This window comes from Malaclemys terrapin, chromosome 3 (assembly GCF_027887155.1).
Source record: "Malaclemys terrapin pileata isolate rMalTer1 chromosome 3, rMalTer1.hap1, whole genome shotgun sequence".
NCBI classification, from domain to species: Eukaryota; Metazoa; Chordata; order Testudines; family Emydidae; genus Malaclemys; species Malaclemys terrapin.
In genome coordinates this window covers 135,420,076-135,441,798 of record NC_071507.1, presented here as the reverse complement: position 1 = coordinate 135,441,798, position 21,723 = coordinate 135,420,076, and the positions used below count along the sequence as shown (strand labels likewise).

General features: G+C 40.7%; 1 protein-coding gene across 1 annotated transcript in view; it reads right to left on the bottom strand.

Annotated features, from left to right (window-relative positions):
* MMS22L (MMS22 like, DNA repair protein) overlaps window positions 1-21,723 on the bottom strand; it is a 141,594-nt gene that overhangs the window by 93,825 nt on the left and 26,046 nt on the right. Inside the window, exons 10-14 of the mRNA XM_054023847.1 lie at window positions 21,070-21,249; window positions 12,571-12,633; window positions 5,472-5,591; window positions 4,816-5,042; window positions 1,414-1,923 (exon numbers count right to left, since the gene is read on the bottom strand). Of these exons, the coding sequence (XP_053879822.1) occupies window positions 1,414-1,923; window positions 4,816-5,042; window positions 5,472-5,591; window positions 12,571-12,633; window positions 21,070-21,249 (1,100 nt within the window). The remainder of the gene's footprint in view (window positions 1-1,413; window positions 1,924-4,815; window positions 5,043-5,471; window positions 5,592-12,570; window positions 12,634-21,069; window positions 21,250-21,723) is intronic.

Sequence of the window (21,723 nt, the reverse complement as noted above, 5' to 3'; positions counted from 1 at the left end):
CTACCTGTTGTAAAACCATGTTGTATTTTATCTCAGGGTAGGTCTATTCTTACCTCCGGGTCCGGCGGTAAGCAATCGATCTTCTGGGATCGATCCTGGAAGTGCTCGTCGTCGACACCAGTACTCCTGCTCCGCGAGAGGAGTACGCGGAGTCGACGAGGGAGCCTGCCTGCCGCGTCTGGACCCGTGGTAAATTCGAACTAAGGTACTTCGACTTCAGCTACGTTATTCACGTAGCTGAAGTTGCGTATCTTAGTTCGAAGTGGGGGGTTAGTGTGGACCAGGCCTCACTTATTGCTCACCTCTATGTCCTTAACTATTTTCTCTTTCAAAATTTATTCCAAGACCTTGCATACAGTTGAGGTCAAACTAACATGCCCGTAGTTTCCAGGATCCCCTTTTTCCCCTTCCTTAAAAATAGGAACCATATTAGCAATTCTCCAGTCATAGGGTGCAACCTCCGAATTTACAGATTCATTAAAAATCCTTGCTATTAAGCTTGCAATTTCATTTGCCAGTTCCTTTAATATTCTTGGATAGAGATTATCTGGATCTCCCAATTTAGTCCCATTAAGCTGTTTGAGTTTGACTTTCACCTCAGATGTGGTCATTTTTACCTCCATATCCTCATTCCCATTAGCCACCCTGCCACTACCTCTAAGCTCTTCATTAGACTGATTAAAAATAGAGGCAAAGTATTTGTTTAGGTGTTAGGCCATGCCTAGATTATCTTTAAACTCTACCCCACCCTCAGAGGTTAGTGGTCCCACTTCTTCTTTCCTTGTTTTCTTTTTGTTTATCTGACTATAGAACCTTTCCCTATAGAAATTCCCTTTGCAAGGTCCAACTCTGCTTGACTTTTGGCAGTTCTCACTTAATCCTTACACCTTCTCACCTCCAAGAGGTAGTTTTCCTTGCTGATCTATCCCATCTTCCATTCCTTGTAGGCCTTCTGCTTTCTCTTAATCACCTGGTTGAGATGCTTACTCATCCAGGTTGGTCTGCAACCCTTCCCTATGAATTTTTTCCCCTGGCTTGGGATGCAACCTTCAGATAGTTTCTGCAGCTTTGACTTAAATTCCAAGCATCCTCCACATTCAGATCCTTGAGTTCTTTGGCCCAGTCCACTTCCCTAACTAATTCCCTTAATTTTTTTAAGTTAGTCCTTTAGAAATCAAGAACCCTAGTTGCAGATCTATTTTTGATTATCCTTCTATTTAGTTTAAACTGCATTAGCTTACGATCACTTGAACCAAGGTTGTCCCCTACAACCAGTTCTTCTATGAGGTCCTCATTACTCACCAATACCAAATCTAAAATGGCTTCACCTCTTATTGGTTCAACGACTACAATTTAGTGACAAAAACAAAGCAAGATACCAGTCTGTGTTCATGATTTATCTGAATAACTTACCTGAGCCTGGACAGAACCACCTGCAGGAAGTTTAGGACCATGTTGAGTTCAGTTCCTCGACAAGCCGGGAGCAGCATACTAAATCCATCATTCAATAACTTTTCCTGGGAAAGGTTCAAGTAGCAGCTGGTCTCAAACACTTCTTGAACACCATCAATGTAAGTGGAGAGTGGTGTCCAGAGATTTTGTTTGTGTGTGTGATCATTCTTGGTGACCAAAAACTCCTTTGCCTTTTCACAGAAAGCATGTGAAAGTTTCTCAGCTAGAACGTTGATGTCCATGTTCTTCTCAATATACATCAAAAGGAAGGCAAAGTAGCCTCTCCAAATTAGAGCTCTCTGAGACGTGCTGGTGGAGGTTGGGCTAAGAAAATCCAGGAGATCCAACACCCGGCTTGCAATGTCCTCTGTCTCTGCAACAGCCGCTAACACAAGGAAAAGATTAAAGAAGTTCTGCAGCCCCACCTCTGTCAGCTCTCGCATTCTTTTCTGATGGAACTTGGAATAAATTCTACAAAATAAAAAAAAAAAAAATACAAAAAAGTTTAAATTATGTTAAAGCATATTTCTTTCCATCTCCTTGAAGAGCTGTACTAGTCCCATTTTACACCTTTACTCTAGCTCCACACACTTACTTTAAGCAATTCTTCTCTATTTTTAAATTTCTCTTCTCTCCCCCATCCTTTTAACCTGTTTTAACCTGGAACAAGCTAATTCCTTCCCTTCTTTTTCCCAATCCAGGGTGCATGCCAAGGGATTTCCAACCCACGGTGAAACCTAACCTTTCTCCCCATGTCAACTACTGTTGATGCAAGCGTCTCACCTCTAGCAGAAAGATTAGATTAGCCAGTACTACTGGAACAAAGCTTTGGCTCAGATGGTTTCCTTCATACCTTTCCCCCTTTCAGAACTGAACACATCACCATCAACCTGAATATTAAGTGGGGCCTCTCAGTTGCAGCATGTGTTACTAGTGCTCCAGGTTCCGCAATGGATGCTCACTGGTTTTCAGGTGGAGTTTAAGAAGTCTGTTTTGACTTATAAAGCTCACAATGGCTTGAGAACACCGTACATGAAAAAATACCTCTTCTCCTATGCTATACTGCCACAGCTGTGATAAGACCTTTGTGCTTCATCCCCCTTGTGATAAAAGAGGTGGGTTCGGGCGCTGTTGACACAGCATTCCCTATTGACCACCTTTTTTCTTCAGAATGCTCGCCCCCTTTCCCCAACAATCTGGAATGGCCCAAACACACTTATTTGTGTAAACTGCAACGCCCTTCCTGTTTGAGAGGACACTGACAGAGGGCAGAGGCACTTGAGAGTGCAATTTCTATTTAGTGGGAAAGTGTGATGGGGGGCTTTAAGCTGCATTGGTCATATAACTGGTGGTCAAGTGTAGCAAGAAGAAGTGCTGCTACTTTGCATATCCCAAGCTTTCACATAGGTGCCCTTTAACGTGGAGACTGTTAGACTGAACTCTAAATAAATTTTACCATATTTTAAATATTTTTCTTAAGATATGAGGGAACAAAGGACTCAGCATGGTTTGTCCAAATTTTTACTGTTTGGCGTTAAAAAATATGGTATACTCTTCACCCTCCATTTACGACCCGTTCTACGCATAATAGTTAACTTCCATAAACACTAATTTCCTCCTATCCTTTCACCTGGAAAAATAGTTAGAAATGGTGTTGAGGTTTTAAAATCTAGCCACCAAAAATTGTAGCAAATCCCATTAATGTTGTTTAGTAGTAAATTACTACTGACAGGCATTTATGTTTTTCATGCACCAATTAATGCTTGGTTAGCTGCCGAAAACAGAGTTCATCCCAAAATCATAGCTGTAGGCTGTTAAAATTTTGTTACTTGTATAATTGACTTATTCAAGGTAGAAATGATGAATGCTGGTTGAGCAGACTTGCACATGATATTGATTATCTATTATTATTCCCCCTCTTAAATTAAGGAATTAAAAAGCAAGTTAAAATAAGAGAAATATTAAGTATAGTTTCTTTTCAATAAAGCAAATTAATTAAAATTGCTAAATAAAACAAGACACTGATTCAGCAGACTTGGTCGTGTGAGCATTTTTTAAAAACCTTAACTTTTTTGAGTATAACAAGAGAAACACAGAAATGTGATATGTATAACTTTTACCTTGTTTATCACAATACACTTTCCTTTCTGGTAATAAATGTACTGTAGTCCAATAAAATCTTAATAAAGATATTGCAAAAACACCCAGAACTTAATCTAATAGTTTGCTACATCCAATAACAATACTAATCAATTTATTTGTGGTCTGAAGTGAAAATCTACTTGTTTAGAGGTTAAACCATTGTAAATGCAAGTCATTTGAAAAGTTATAGCGCATTCACTGATCAGCAGAAGCAGAAGTTGTTATTCTTCTTAAAATACAAGATTGCAAGTTGTAGCGGGGTGATTACCCGCTCCAGCCCTGAAGGAGTTGGAAAAGCCCTGCAGAGGGCAAGGGGCTGGGTAAAAGGGAGCAAAAACCCCAGCTGATTGGGGAAGTGGCTGCAGCTGGGGCCACGCCCCCACACTGAGCCACTCAGCCTTATAAGAAGGCCAGGGTAGCCAGCGCATAGGAGTCTCCCTCTGACAGGAGAGAGGGAGACAAGCCTGCCTGCAGGGAGCTCACCTGGGGACCTAGAGTGAAGCAGGGCTGGAGAAAGGCCTTGAGGGTGGGGAAGCCCTAGGCCAGTGCAACTCCCCAGGCTGCAGGGTCTGGTCCTAGGCCATATAGGTATTGGGGTTGCAGAGGGGCAGCCTGAGGGTAGGTAAAGGCAGCCAGTCCAAACCCCTTGTTGCCGGTGCTGATTGGCTGATAGACTGCAGTCTGCCCCAGGGTGTGGGGGCTAGATGGTGACTGGCAGTAGCCATGACTGAGGCAACATTGGGAGAAGGGGTGGGGGTTCCCCTGGGTGGGGAGACCCAGAGAGAAAGAGTGGGGTACTGCCAGGGGGGCAGCACCTAAGTCAAGGGCACCGGGGTCTGGGAGGGACACGGGGGCCAAAGACAGGCGGGACACCTGGCCTGCAGAGGGCGCTCTGGAGGCTGGCAAGCTAATTCCTGAGATGACCAACAGGAGGCGCCGCAGGGGAGAGTCTGCGCCTGATTACACAAGTTAATCACACACCTATATTAAATTAGAAAAACTAATGTTTCAGTTAACTATTTTTCATATGTCTTTGTACACAGCCTAATTATTCCTTTATGGCTATTGCCATATTTCAAAACTCACAAAGTAACAAACTAAAACCTCACAAAAAAGGAAAAACTTAAAAATGGAAAAGTTGAAATGGCTATAAAAAGAAAGAAAAGGATATTATTGGAACTACTGGTATATGGCACCTGCCAAGTTAAAAGATTACTATACCTTCCTTTAATTTGTTTCCAAGGATGGGTTACATTGCTCTCCATTGCTTCTTTCATTGTTTGTGCCAAAATACAGAGAAAAATTAGGTAACTGTTGCTGGACTTATACAGGTCAGGGCTCTGCTGGTCAGAACAGCAGTTTTTCACCAATTCAAGCATAGACAAAGGAGTTTTACTAACACTTGCTAGACCCTTCAGACCAAGCCACGGAATGGTGAAGGAACTATTCTGGAAGACAAAGTAAAAGCAGAAAAGAATGTTAAGTGCTAAATAACTATGTAAATTCCTTCATACAAACAACAAAAGGTCATCTTCATATCACCCCTGCCACCCAGAACAAAACGCACTGTCACTGTGTACAGAACTTCTTTAGGAAATCTCACTTTTCTCAGCTCTGAGCACAAATGATAATGGAGGTTAACACATCCCCAAACTTCCCCATGACATGTGCAATATCTAGAAATTGAGATGTTCAAGAATATTTTTTTGTTACATGGTAGCAATTTCTGGGACATTTCAACCCACGTTGAGCTAAAACCGATTAGAACTTTTTCACAAATGTGACTGCTATTTCAAGTAGTTCAGAGCATAAAGTAATTTCTCAGATGGGAGGGGGCACACTTGTAACTCTCATTTTTCACATATGCATTTACTAACCAGATTCTTGCTGTAATACTCCCAGAGTATGGTGACAGTAGGTAGATTCAAGTCCCAGAAGCTACACAGAGTCAAACAGCACTGAAGATGCATTCGTATCTGTTCCTCTAATACAGCAGCCTTATAATAATAAAATAATATGTTAATTAAAAAAACCCATTTAGATTACAAATAACTTCCAGACTGCTGACAATCTTCTTCTATAAATATTATTTCTAGTTATATACTTTTGAGTAAAAGTATCCACTATTATGAGCAGTGAGCTAGAAAATAATATCTGACAAATGCAGGCATTGGCAGAGAGACAAGGCGAGTGAGGTAATATCCTTTATTAGACTAGCTTCTGTTGGTGAAAGAGACACTTTTGAGCTTACACAGCTTGTCTTCAGGTCTGGGAATGTATTCAGAGTATTACAGCTAAAAACAAGGTGGAACAGATTGTTTAGCATAAGTAGTTAACACATAGTTCAAGGGGCCATTCAAGGTGAAATGGCCCATTAACACCTCTCCAGTCACAAGGAGGAAAGGAAGGGAGAGAGAAAAAAGGGAGCCAGAGGGGGAGAGGGCCAGAATGATGTTAGTGGGTTACAGATTGTTGTAATAAGCCATAAATCCAGCATCTCTATTCAGTCCAAGATTTTTAGTGTCTAGTAAAGTTATGAATTTAAGCTCCCAGGCTTCTCTTTTGAAGGTGTTGTGCAGATTTCCTTTGAGAATGAGAACTGAGAAGTCAGATGTAGAATTGTTGTTTTGTGAAAAAAGTGTTCACCCACAGGTGATATATTTTTGTCTTTTCTCATTTTTCTATGAGAGTTCATTCAAGATAATAGTGATTGTGTCTGTCTTCACCCACATAGTTGTTAACGGGGCATTCAGTGCACTGGATGAGGTGCACCCAACATTTTGTGATAGGCATGTATAGGATCCATGGATCTTGAAAGGTGTGCTGTGGAGGGTGTTGATCACTGTAGCACTGCAGATATGTCTGCAGTTTTTGCATCTGTTGCTCTGGCAGGGTCTGGTGTCACATTGACTAGTGTTGGTCTGTGGGGAGTTTGCTTCTGATGATGAGGTTGGAGAGGCTGGGGTGGTTCTTTGAAGGCCAGAAGAGTGGCTTCAGGAAAGATTTCTTTCAGGGTGGGGTTCCCATCGAGTATGGGTTGTAGTTGTTTGAGAATATTCCCATATGAGTTCTAGTGTGTGTGTGGGGGGTAACCACTAAGGATGTGCGGTCGAAGGGGATTTTATTTCTGTAATGAAGTAGGTTCTCTCAGGGTATTTGGGTAGCCCACTCCATGACACAATCCACTTTTCTGGTGGAGTGTCCTTGTTTGAAGAAGGCGGTTTTAAGTGTGTTAAGGTGTTTATCCCAAACTTTCTCCTCGGAGCATATTCTGTGGTAGTTAAGGCCTGCTCTACACTAGAAAATTAGGTCAGTTTAACTACGTGTGTCAGGGGTGTGAAAAATCCACACCCCTGAGCCATGTAGTTAAACCAATCTAAGCCCCTGTGTAGACAGTGCTAGGTCGATGTAAAAATTCTTCTGTTGACCTAGCAACCCCCTCTCAGGGAGGTGGAATCCCTATGCCGACAGGAGAATACCTCCCATTGGCATCGGTAGTGCCTACACCAAAGCCCTACGGTGATGCAACTGTGCTGCTGAAGCATTTTAAGTTTAGGCAAGCTCTCCATGCCTCGCTGTAGCTAACAGATTTCTTGGTGATTACTGGATCTATGAAGGTAGATGTAGTGATCCGTGGCTTCTTGTACATAGTTGTCTGTAGTGTTTCACTGTTTAAACTGACCGCAATGTTGAGGAAGGTGATGCAATACCGGCATTGTCACCCAGTAATACTCTACAAGAAAGCAGTTAGCTGTTAAACTACAATTGTAGGTTATGGTGCACATTCTTAGTTGTATTTAGATACAGTAAACTCACATATAGCGAAACCGGGTTTATAGGGCCATACGCTTAGCATGGTGCAGAAACCTCAAAAGACGGTACATGGGGCAGGGACTACAAGGAATGTGAGAGGCACAGTAGCACCCTCCAATAGCACATGCCCAAGTTATGCATAGCTTACTGTGGCGAGGCACCTCCTTCGTCTTGCCAGACTTAGCACTTCCCCCTCTGGTGGTGGCGGGCCTGGGGTAAATCAGCCCCACTCTGAGCAGTATTTGCCTTCCTCCTTCTGTGTTTCTTTGGCCGTATTTTCAGGGTAGGCCTCGGGTTCGGCCTAAGGGGTGATCCTCCACCAAACAAAAAGGAAACAGTCTCTCAAACTCAAAACCAAAGGGGGATACCTTTCCCTGCCTCCTCACTGGGGCAGGGTGTTGTCCTGTTGTTTTCCCCAGGGTGTCAGTCCTTCCCCTAGCATGCACTCAGGTTTGGATGTTTCCCTTATGGGAAGAAGCACAACTCTCATCCTGGAGAAGCTTATTTCCCTGCTGCCACTAGCCTGGCAGCAGCTTGGCTTGTCTCTCTCTCCTTTTCTCTCTCCAGAGGAAAGATTTTTAAAGGGCTCAGGCAGTCCTTAATTGGATTCAGGGGTCCCTAATTGACCTGAGGTAACCCCTTCTCAGCTTGTAGAAAAAGAGCCTTTAACATTCTAGGGCTAACCTACTGGCCTTCCTGGACCCTCTTATAGCCATCAGGCCTGACCTTGCCCCATTGAGCTTCCATTGAGTAATGTGACAAAGTGATGGGTGGCCTAGCTACTGCTGATGAGCAGCAGCCAGGGAACAGCTAATCTAAAAGTAATGTTACTCTTGCCATTGCCAATAACTTAATGACATTTTGCAGCATATGTTACTGCTGCTCCAAACAGGAGGCACTTCCCTCTCTGCAGCATGTCCGCAGAAGAACCATGTGCATGAGAAGATTGGGGGCTTGCCACTGCCACTATGGCACCTGTGAGGTTTCAATATCCTTGCTAGCTCTGTTGCAAAGAAGGGAGCATTCTGTTCATTTACCACTCCCAAGATTCCACCCAGATGTTGGCCATAGTAAAGACAGAGAAAAATCAAAAATTGTTTTTAACACATTGGCAAGTCCAGCCTGAAATGCTGGTCATTGTGAGATTACAGTGAAATTGTTCTAGACATGTAGGGATGTCACTACTCGAGGATTCCACTGCATATTTCTAAGTGACCAAACTCATGCAATATTAAGAATAATTAAAGGAGTTATGGGGGGGGGGGGGGGCGAGGGGGAGAGAAAGGAGCAATAAAAGAGTACCTCCCTGAAGGGGGAGTTCCAAAAGAGGATGGAGCTCGGCTGTTCTCAGTGGAGGCAGATGACAGAACAAGAAGCAATGGTCTCAAGTTGCAGTGGAGGAGATCTAGGTTGGATACTAGGAAAAACTATTTCACCAGGAGGGTGGTGAAGCACTGGAAGGGGTTACCTAGGGAGGTGGTGGAATCTCCATCCTTACAGATTTTGAAGGCCCGGCTTGACATAGCCCTGGCTGGGATGATTTAGTTGGGATTGGTCCTACTTTGAGCAGGGGATTGGACTAGATCTCCTGAGGTCCCTTCCAACCCTAATCTTCTATGATTCTATGAATCCAGGACTCGCCTTACTATCTGAAGCTTTGAAATATCTTGCTGGGGAAGAACAGAAATGCCTGCCCATCCCACAGATAAAGGTCATGGAGTTATTTCCTCCAATTCCAGTCCCACTGCCAGTCCTTGCATTGCATAGAATGCGTAGCTCAAGTAGCTAGTTGTTTTTCTTGGGCTTCAGACCAGCCCCATTTCAACCTGTGATGCTAAAGTAGCTATGCAGATTAAAACACATTAAGTCACACTTGACTCCCTGAATCAATACATCCCTGGGGAAAAATATTATTTGCCACATTTTATCAGAATAGTGTGGGCAATCAAAGAAATCATTTGCAATAGACTCAAATTCTCTCTGCCCTCTCTTCCTATGTGCAATGAATATAGGGTGCATGGTCACCTGGCAGACTCTCAAACTTTACAAAATAGCATATTTCTAAAATAAATTAAAGGGTGAGGCAGAATTTTCATTTGTAAATCTGGAAAAAGGATATTCTCTACAATTTATATATGGAAGCATGTGAAAACCCCCACAAATGTTTGCATTCTACTTCAATGAGCCCAACATAAAAAATTTTGGAGAAAATACTTCGTGAATTTATTAAGTATAAGAATATACTACAGCTGAGGACTTCCCAATTTTTGTTTTTACATTTAATATAATTTTACACATTAATCAATAATCTCCATAAAAGAAGACCCTGAGAATAAATCTAATCTGAAAACTAAGATTCTTCAACCATAACAGTTTCCAGTGTCTCCTCTGTCTAAAGGAGAGTGAAAGTGGGTATCTTGCATATAAGAATTACAACAGGCCAACGTATTAGTTTCTCTAGACACCAACCAAGTTGCAAGACTTGTTATACCAAAACTATAAGAAGAAAATTAATAGTGTCCATTCTTAGAGCCATATTTTTGCCCACAGGATAATATCTGGGACCTAGCTTAAAAATTCAACAAAAAACAACATTGAGCTCTTCTTTGATTTCAGACCTTCATTATCCCAGTGTCCAATATTACATTAGAGCAGACTTCTACTACAAGATATACATTGTAGATTTTATCTCAAATGTAACATGAAACAGTCCTCAGACTTTATATATTATTGGGTATCATGCACTCTCCGTTTAGGATTACTTTTTTTTGTTTAATATGAACTCCTGTGCTGCTGGATATAATCAGAACTTATGAGGGGTTCAACACCAGATATAATCAAAATGATAGTACTACCTAAACATCTCCCCCCATCTTTCATATGTCACTCGTCTCCTTAGATTATAAACTCTTGATAGTGGGGAGCATGTCTTCTTTGGCATTAATACAGCACTAACTACCTGGGGACCACCAGGCTGATATGAGCCCTGAAGGAATATAAATATTAAATAATAATAATGGCCAACCTCCCCGATATATGTACTACATGAATAGGATCTCATCACTGCTTATCTCTGTACTGCCAACAGATGATTGGTTCAACTCTATCGAGTTCTTAAAGATTATTCTTTTGCAGTTGCTATTGTAGTTCTCAGAAGGATGGGTATGTCTTTTCCGTTGTCCGGCAGGAGTTACCAACTGTGACCCAGAGTCCACTTGATGCAAACTTGCACAGGGGTCACAGGGATTTATAGGGATCTCTGGGGTCAGCTATATGCACAATAGCTCACCAAAGTGTGGCGTGTAAAAGCCAGTAGCCCACAGGTCATAATAATCATTGTGAAATATATGTATGGATAAAAATGTAAGAAGTTATGTATCTATACTGAAAATTACATTCAGAAAGCCTTGGAGCTAAGGCAGGTTACCCAAAGGTAACATGCCTTGGACATGGTCCTTTCAGGCAGGGGGTAACAAATGGTCCCCATCGCAAATTTCTCTAGTTTCTCTGTTTAAAATCCTTGATACATCTATAATGTACATATTGTACTACACCCTTGATATGGATGCAGTTACGCACACTTTGAAATGTTCAATAAACCATGAAAATAAGAGATAGTTAGTCTAATATTCTAACAAATGACTTCTCTAAACAAAAACAGGTACATGAAAATAACTTTCTCATAGCTAGCAGGATTACAGATTAAAACCGCAGATGCTAACATGAATTGAAATACAGTTTGCAATTTAAATTAAGGTTTGAAGATAAATTTCCTTTGTCAATGTGAAAGTCAATTTTTACAACATATGACCCATTTTTATATTGACTACATTTACATATTCAAGTGTTTAAACAAAATCTAGACCGTACATTCGAACCCTGCACACATGCCTCGGACAGATGTTAAAACAAAGGTACAGGTCTAATAGATTTTCACAGTAGGATACAATTAACAAAAAAGAGTCCTCTTAGATGAGATTGGTCTTCATTCAGCAGCCATGTTATCATACTCTAGGACCTCTCTCCAACATTGTTTAAACTGTGCTAATAGTAACTGTTTTTAAATACAAATGTGGTTGTTGATACCCTGCCTTCTCTAAGCAATGTAGTCCATTGTTTTTTTTTTCCCCTCCCTCTGAGAGTTGTTCAAGCAAAACTTTGCAGCACTGCCTGACTATAGTCTACAGCATAATTTCTAGCGCCATTAAAATATATTTATCTTTCTTTTCAATGGTCAGGAGAACTACATTAGAGCTGTGCTAGCAACAATTGTATTTGTGAGAAACACTGCGCCCTTTATCATGGCTTTCAGCCATAGTGTAGAGAAGGCCCAAATGAAAAACCATCTTCCTCTTTCAACCGTATCATATTTCAACATGTTTTTCTCTCAACTGGTATCAAAAGGGAAATAATCAGCAGGTTTATTCTTATTGCTTAGTATGTAGGTAGTCTTACGCACACACAATTATTTTTGTAGCTGTTGTCGTTACAGAAATTACTGTTTGTACCACACAACTTAAGAAGACATATACCGAGCTGCAATGTAACATATTTAAAAATGTGAAGAACAGCATATTTAAAAGCTCTTTAAAAAGGAGGTCAATTCTGACCTCTGGGCCATGAAGCAATGCATTAACAGCTCTGCAGAAAGAAAAATGATAAGGTATGAAATGAGTGCTCAGAAACTAGAACCTTATCAGGAAGAGTTTGATTCAAGCCTGTAAGACAAATTGCTCAGCAAGGCAAGTCACCTTCCTGCTGTGATGAGGATATAGCTGAATTTTCAATGCAATGACTATCTCTCCCATCATGTCTCCTCAACTTGATAGCCTTACATTCAGTGTACGGTTTACATTTTCTAAGCATCCAGCTCTTATTCTGAATACATCTCGTCAAAGTAGCCACATGCACTTCCAGGATAATTATCTTTTCCCTTTATCTGACAATTTAACATCAAGCACAACCACTTTAAAATAAGTGTAGTCGCTAACAAGAAGCCAACTGTACACTGTCTTAGTTCAGCTACATCAAAGATGTTCATACAATCAAAATAAAGAAACTAAATTCCAAAGACAAACTTGTTGGTTAGATACTTTGCTTCATGTGCTGCATGCTTCTCAAAAATCACCTCAACCACTATTCTTTATTCCTCCCCGTACTTACTTGAGCATCAGTGGACCTTTTCAGCAGTTCTTCCACAAAATTCCAATTGGATTCTACTTGTTTCTGGAAAGGAATGGTTGTCAATGTTAAATATCTATTTTTTAGAGTAGACATTATATAATATTGTAAAACATAAAAACAAGAGTACAAGAGATTTCCTGAAAATTTCCACTTCCTGAAAGCATTTTGCAATAGTTTGTTTAAAAGAGTCCCTTTGCATTTATGTATGCAATTGATATTTCCTCCCACTTTAGACTATTTGCACTCTCAAAAATAAAATTTAAAAAATGTGTCTCTATTTCTGTCTTTATAGCATAAGTGTTACTCTAACCTTGTCAGGAGATTGTATTTTATTCCTATGCATAGCTCTCAGTCACCAAAAATTAGTAAAGAAACAAAACGTTTATGCCATTTGTACATCAATCCCTCTAGTGACAGTTTCCACGTGTAATAACTCTGTATTACAGTTTCTCAAAAGTAACAAAAAGATCAGCAGCCCTCTAAAATGGAAAGGAGGGAAGCAAAGTACAGACTCATTCTTGGCTTTCTTTGCAAATCTTTCACTAACTCATTTTACTTAGGTCAAACAGCTGTTTAATGCTAATAAATGTCAGTCAGTACCAACTTGGTCCAGGATATAATCTGTTGCTTAGACAAAGTCCAGCTCAAAAGATTGTAGGGTAAATCAAACAAGGATCATAATTCATCACCTTCATGTCTGACAAATTTGATAGTTGTTTCAAATAGGCATTCAGATCACTTCTACAAAGCAGAAGTATTAAGTGGAAAAAAAAGTTTAAACTAAAGACAGTAAAGCTGTTTAAACATCTGGTTATGTAAGGTGTGGAAGAAGAGACATGTTTTTATAACCAAGAACATCTGCCAATAAAAATGTACATATAGATTTCTACCACAAACTTGATTACTTAAAGCCCTGATAATCTCTTACTTCATTTATCTGTGCTACAATATCCACATAGAGGATCTCTGTAACCTTATTTTCCCATTACTTTTCTCCTCTTCACTCCTCTGTTGAATCCTGTCTTTATCTAAATTTTAAACTCTTTGGAGCAGACGTCCTTTATAAATTTGCACAGAGTCCGGCATAATGGACCTATGATTAGGATTTCCAAATGTAATAAAAAAATAACTCTCCTCTCCTGCTTCACATAACTATGGTTCAGTTCAGTGCCTATCCCAGCTAAGAGAATTTTAAATACTAACTCATGTAAAAAGATATACTGCCGTCTACTTTTCAACACTAGTACCATTTGAGAGTTTAGCAGATATCACACTTTTGCATGACAAAAAAAATATTCAAAGGAATATGATGGAGGTGGTGGTACTGGTTCTTCACAAATTAATACTAGAGGTCAGAGGTGAAAAAAGGATGGCCTGCAGGAGAGGAGGACAAGGACAAATGAACACAGAACAGAAAGGAACAGCAAAGAGCAAAAATACTCCCATTTTGAAAGGTAAAGGGAGATGTCATTCTGTTAGGAAGAAGAGTAGGTAAAATGGGCATATATTAAGGCAGGTGACCTGCTTAGGAATGAGGACAGTAAATGTGGTGCCTGAAGTAGCAGAGAAGCAATAGACCTAGTAGGATATTTCTGCACTGGAACAAAGATAAGTTTAATTTTAAAGGCTTTTTATATTATATTAAATATAAATATTAATATTTTCCACTTCATATTTGGCTCTTATATTTTAGACTCTGGTGTTATTTTGAACACCAAGCAGAGAAAATTGGAAAATAAAATTTTGGTTTTATGCGCCTCGGAGTGCAAGCTAGTTGAGAATTTTCCTACAAAACAGATTTTCACCAGAAGATGCTGACTTGTCAACACTGAAATGTTTCACAGAAACATGAACTTCATGTTTCAATGAACTTCCAATAAAACACAGGCAGGGGTCCATTGCAAACCTGCCTGGTTTCCTGCCAGCTCACCTGCGGGTTGTTGCGGGGCTCAGGCTTCCAAGGTCCATGGCTCCAGGGCAGCGCTGCCTCAGAATCAGGGATCCCAGGACTTCCAGGGTCCACAGCTCTTGGACACTCTACCATGCAAACTGCCCCAGGGCAAGAGATCTCCAGGCTCCCTGCTGCACAGCCAGAGAGACTGGCAGCCCTGAGTATTCCAGTTCAAGCTGGGCTTGGCTCCTGACTCCTCAGCAGGGAACCCGGAAGCCCTGATAACCCCCAGCTTAAGCCGGGGCTCTCGGGGGTCCTACTCTGGAACCTGGGAGCCCTGGCGCCCAACTGGGTGGATTGATTTAAATCGCCCATTTTAATCACGATTTCAATCAGCAAGCAGGAAAACTTGATTGAAACCATCAGTTTCAGTCATGGTTTGCATTTCTATTTTATAGTTATTTTCCTACAGAAAAGTTGATTCTCATTGACTTGTACTTGTTAAAACATGTTGATCTGCAATTAAATATTAGCCTATAGAATAAATTTGGTCCTCCTTTTTGCTTACTAAGAAGATACAATGTAGTGTATCTATACATATTTATTTAAGCAAGTATATAGCTTAATTTACACATACTCAGTTTCTTAATTTTTCATCAGGTTAGAAAATGGTCAATGATGCACTTCCTATTTACTATACTATTAATTTTGGATGGAAATTCAAAGTTAAACAGTAATTGCAGAAAAGAGGCAGTTTTGACAAACTTCCCATTTTGAAACTTTTTTTAAAAACGTTTCAGATTGTCAAAAAAGGATGTTTTGACATTTTCAAAATGAAAAAGTTCTCGTTTTCAATTCCAAATGACTTGGGTTTGAAATTTAATTTTTAGTTTAAAAAAAATTAAAAAGACAAAATATAAACAACATTTTTACAAATTATTGAAATGAAATGTTTCAATTGACCTGATCCAAATTATTTGTCCGATTTTCTGTTTGCAAAAATTTGAGATTTTGAATTTTTGTCGCAATTTGGGGTAGGACATTTTTTGGAAATCTCAAAAAAAAAAAAAAAAAAAAAAAAAAAAAACCACCACACTTTTGGGACAAGAACAATGTTTCCTGGCCAGCTCTACTGGACACTACCAAAATACAAATAATAAAAAATAACAAAGGAAGGCTCCACAGGAGAAGTAGGATTTAAGGACAATTTTGAAGGAGACAAAGGGTATGGGGTGCTTGGGAAAGTGGAGGTTATCCAAAATGTAGGATCAGTCAACGGATGCAGTTAGGATAAAGGAGAGATGGGAAGGGTGATACGACCAGAGTATCCTCATGTTGAAGACATTTTGGCAGAGAAGGAAATTTAGGTATATTTTCTTGGGCTTCTTCCAGCCTTGTTATTAACAAGTGTCACAGTCAAAGTGAGGCAGTGAGATGAACTAAGATCTTCTCTCTCTCTAAATATCTTTCCCAGTTTGCAAACCCAAAGCATGTATTCCTCCCCTTTGGCCAAAGATTAGACACAGCTCCCTTTAGGGTCTGGAAACAATCATCATTATTTCAGGAGCTGGTCTGTGGGAGAGAGCACAGGGGTTATTCAACAGTAAATCAAGACAATTCAATTCATGAGGCAAAGGTTTGAGCACTTGATTTTTGCATAGTGGTTTAGGAAGACCTCAATGCATCTGTCCTTGAGAGCAGACTGAATATTTTAGAATCTTCTAGGAGTATTATAATTTTGACTGAACCTTTCATTACTTTAATGATTTAATAAGTAAGAAAGATTTATATTCATCTCAGGCATTACACATAAGACAGGAACACAGAATAGATACTACACTTGGACCACAGCTCAGAGAGCTTGACCAGAGCTCAAAGAGCCGGGAAGCGAGTTACCTACAAAAACTACTGTAAAAGAATATTAAGGTTACCAAGTCAAGCACTCAAAAGTTAGGAAGTCTGAGAATTAAGGTTGCTTGTGGAAGCTTAAACTTGCCCCACTTTTACATCTGCATGATGATAATCTTTAATTAGATTAATTACATGATCAATGTGAAGAATGTGGGAGATGCCAGATTAAAAACAAACAAACAAACATTGTGAGTAGCTCTATTTGGATACTATCAGTTGTCTGCTTCACAGGTACAAAGCATTAATTCAGTTCTGAGGGGTTACTCCTCTGCAGGAAGGCAGAGAATTGCTAATGATTAGTGGACAATAAGTGAATCCACTGCCGGAAGTCCACCTTTGACTTTTTGACCTTAAATTCTTCCATCGACCTAGCACTGTCTGCATGGGGACTTAAGCTGGCTTAACACCACCACTCAGGAATGTGGGTGCTTCACACAGCTGACTAATGGAGTTAAACCAAAATAATTTTTTTAGTGTAGACCAGGCCTATAGCCCATATATATATATATAGACCAGCCTATACTGGGAACTTACATCACCATAGCTACATCACTCAGGGGTGTGAAAAAGCCAACCTCACAGTGTAGACAGTGCTAGGTCAATGGAAGAATTCATCCGTCAACCTAGCTACTGCCTCTTGGCAAGGTGGATTACCTATGTCAACAGGAGAACCCCTCCCATTGGTGTAGACAATGCCAGGGATCCCCTTCCCCATGCTGAACTCTGGGGTACATGTGGGCACCTGCATGAAAGACCCCCTAATCTTATAATTCTACCAGATTAGGTTAAAACTTCCCCAAGGCATAAATTCATTTCCTTGTCCTTGGACGGTATTGCTGCCACCACCAAGTGATTTACACAAAAATTCAGGGAAGAGTCACTTGGAATCCCTATGTTCCCCAAAATATCCCCCCAAGCACCTTCATCCCCTTTCCTGGGGAGGCTTGAGAATAATATACCAACCAATTGCCTTAGCAACATGAGCACAAACCAGACCCTTTGTCTTCAGGACACTGAAAATCAAATCAGGTTCTTAAAAGAAAAACTTTATAATAAAGAAAAAAGTAAAAGAATCACACCAGCAAAATCAGGATGGAAGGTAACTTTACAGGGTAATAAAAAGATTTAAAACACAGAGGCTCCCCCTCTAGGCTCAGCTTCACAGTTTCAAAAACAGGAATAAAACTACCTCTGTAGCACAGGAAAAATTCACAAGCTAATGCATTTCCTTCCCCTACTTACAATTTCTGTGATTTTTAGATGGATTATTCCAGGTATATTTTCAGGAGGAGTTGTATCTGTTTGGCTTGTCTCTCTGTCCGGAGAGGGAAAAAACAAAGAGCAACAAACAAATCCTTCCCCCCCAGATTTGGAAGTATCTTCTTTCCTCATTGGTCCTTCTGGTCAGGTGCCAACTAGGTTATTTGAACTGTTTAACCCCTTACAAGTAAGGCAATTCAGTACAGCTGCCAAGGAGGGATTTTATGCTACTCTTTCTTCTATATTTGTGACAGTGCTACAGTGGCACAGCTGTGCCGCTATAGTGTTTAAGTAGACAAGCCCTCAGCATGAGGTGAATTGATTCCCCCCTGAGAGGTAAAGGCATGAGTCTGTCATTTAAAAGGTGTGCACAAGGAAAGACTGAGTAACAAGTCAAAGCTACAGTTCACCTTGGAACCATAACAATTGCACACTGTAGAACCTCAGAGTTACAGAAACCTCAGGAATGGAGGTTATCCGTAACTCTGAAATGTTTGTAACACTGAAGAAAGCACAGTTCAGGCTCCAGATCCAACCAGCAGCTGACACTCCAAGCCAGGCTTTAGCAGCAGTTGAACTGCCTACTGAGCCCTGGCATGATTTTGCAAACTTGTCCCCCTCCCGGTAAGGGCATAAGGGTGGGTGTGGGTGTGAGAGAAAACAGTGTGTCCCCCTTCCAGGGATGGAGGGGGTGGGGGGAAAATCAGTGCATCCCCCTCCCGGCAGGGGCGGAGGGGGGTGTGTGTGAAGCGCTGCTCCTGCGCTGCTGGCTGGCTCTGGCTGCCTTGGGCTGGTAGTCCCAGCGTCTTGCTGTAAGTGGCTGCCCTGCGCATGGGGTAGGGAGGTGGCGACAGGCAGCCCGCCCAGATGTGCCTACTTTTAAGATGCAAAACAGGCACAATACAATATTTGCTTCTTTTTTCCCCCCTCTGGTCTCTGCTGCTGTATGACTGGTTGCTTCCGGTCTCACTTGGTGTCCGGTTGACCGGTCAGTCTATAACTCTGGTGTTCATATCTTTGAGGTTCTACTGTACTATATTTTCCACAGGAATTCAGTGTACAGAATGGATGGTGCTTTCTTAATGAGCAGCTATTCATTATTTAGTTATCTCCTCACTGTTCCACATGTGGTCCCATGCCTTATTTACTGCACTATTCAAACCCAACTCTGAAGACAGAATTATTAATTATCTCATGGGCTTTTCTGTGCCACTTATCACTATGCCATCTGAGTGCTTCACAAACAAATTCAATTATTTTCACAACAACTCAGTGAGATTTGGGGAAGGAAGATATACCCATTTTATAGATGGCACAGTGAGATTAAGGTCCAAAGGTCAAAAGTATCCAATTTGAGACACCTGGGACCTGATTTTTCAGAGTACTTAACATTATATACTACTCAATATGGTCCAAGCACAGCTCCCATTGACTTCAGCTGCGAATGATGAGCACTTTTCTGTAAATCAGAGCCCTTGGTCTCAATTGGGCACTCAGAAAGTAAGGAGTACACAATTAGCAGCCCCTTGTGAAAAGTTTAAATGACTTGCTTAACATCACACAGGAACTCTGTGGGAGAGACATGGATAGCATCCAATTCTCTAGGGCAGCATTCCACTGCCCTAACCAGGAGAACATTCTTGCTCTTCATGAAATACACTGCCTCATTCACTGCACACCTTCCGATTTTTACAACAAATGAAGCTGGGATTCTAAAGACAACCACCTCTTTTGTTTGCTTGGTTTTGTAACTTCAATGTTCCTTTAACATAATTTGTGTTTATGTAATTTCCTAGGTTTTAAAAATACAATCTGAAAAAAAAAAATAGAAATTCTATCATGTGGCATCATATTGACACCCATATGGTTCACCAGCAGAGTTGGAACTTTTAGAACCACTGCACAGACCTCTGCCATTTGAGGTAACTGATAGCAGTAGTAGGTTTTTATCTTCTATGTGGACCAACATTAGACAGGCCTCTTTGTCCCAGTCTCCTTGCCCAGCCAATCCCAGTCTTCCACTGGCTGCTTGTCCCAGTCTCCCCACAATTACCAGTCCTAATTTCCCTCTCCTCCCCACTCCCTGCCTGCCAGCTTCCACTTCCAATTTCGCCCTCCAAATTCCTTATCCGAATCCATTCTACCCCATCTTCCCAATCCCTTTGCATTGGAGCCAGATGGCTTCCTCCCTCATGCTGTCTGGATTTCAGGAGTGGGGTCACTGAAAGCAGAGGAATGAAAGGCTCCCTGCTTTCAGTTCCACTCCTGCCCAAGGCAGCTGGGAGCAACCATTACAGGGAAAGTGCAATTCCACCTTTATAGCCCTGGGCTGGAGGGAGCATGCTCAGTTGCTCTGTGGGCATGCACAGTCTGATCAGCACCAGGACCATAACCAGTGGGCACAGATTCTTCAGAGATTTTACCTGCTATAGCCTTAAAAGACTCCACTGAGCATATGCTGGCCAAATGCAGGTGGATTTTTACAGGGACAACAAAAGGCATTCTCCGAACACAAACTGCCAAATTTCAAGCCCCTGCTCCAAAGCACCAGGGCACTAGAGTTCTCCAAAGAAAAGGCTGCCAATTGTTTTGTATTATTGCAAAACAACATATTTTTTCCTAGCCTCATGCTCAGAAACAGCTTAATTGTTTTAGTGAAATTTCTCAAAAAAACAAAAAAAACTCATCCTGCGGCAGACATCTGGCACGGGAAATTTCAGCCCAAATGGGTAAAGTTTGGTAAAAAGTCATACATAATTGAAAACAGGATCTTCTAATGGGAAGTGTCAAGCAATCTTAATAATATGCAGTTTATTTAATAGTACAAAGCAACACTACATAACAGTTTAGAACAGGAAATTAAGAAAAATATTAATGCAATTTAAACTGCAAGGGAAATTACATAGGCAGAATGTCATTAGCCAGACTGGAATTCAGTGAGAGCACCAACATTAACACCCTTAACTCTTATGACAAGTGGCATTAACAACTGAGTGCAGTCAATGCTTCAGCTTTACACCTCATTTAAAGAATAGAAAACCTACATGACGCTAGCATCCAATGCAGATAATCATTCTAATATGTTCGGTTATTGAAGCAGTGAACTCAATGAAGCAATTATGCTGAAGGCAGACAGTCTTAAAACATATGCTACAGCAATAAGTACATGAACTGCTAACTAGCAGGACTTTCTAGTCCCCTTACTTGGTTTACTGACTGAATCTGTTTTTTAGATCCATATGCTCAGGGCTCATGGAATAGATTGTAAACAGTATACCTTAAAATCACGAACCTTTAAAGGAACTTTGTAATGTAGACATCAAAAATTACTGTAACGTTACTACCCCACCACCAAATACCTGTATGAGATTACTGGTCTAAATAAAATGTTAAAATATTAGAAAATACAAACCTACCTTTTCCTCTACATTTCCGTTACGGTCAAACTGGTAAAGTGATGCCAGATGAGTAATAATCCACCAGCTAAAACTTAATGGATCTTTGCACTGCACTGGCTCAGAAACAGACATCCCTTCTGCAGTACTGGGTCTTTCAAAGACCTTCTTTAGTAGTTTATTCACCCAGCTCCAAAAAGACTGCAGAGAACAGAGAGAGCCAACCAGAGCTGTGTTAAATGACTTTGTAGAGTAGATTAAATAATAACCTAAGTCTATGTTAAAGGGATTCCTCTCAATACTATCCTGTTTACTTCTTAAGATTGTGCTTTTGGTATTAAAGGAAAAAACAAGCTGATAGTCATGAAAAAAATACTGAATAACAAAGTTAAGTGGCACCAGGGAAAACCTAGAGCCATTTTAGGATTTTATTCTTCAGAAGGCAAATGGAAAACAAGGGCAGTAAAAGGATGACCATTGGTCATCCTGGGAGAACATTCCCCTAGAATTTTTACAGGCTAGCTCAAAAGCACATAGAGCAGGGGTCTAGAAGATGGTGTATTCTACCATCGTCAAAAGAATGAAGAAAACAGAATAATCTTGCACTGGTGTAGACTGTAGTTGACTTGTCTAACAAAAGAAAAACTGAATTATTTAACCCTCATAGTGAAAAAC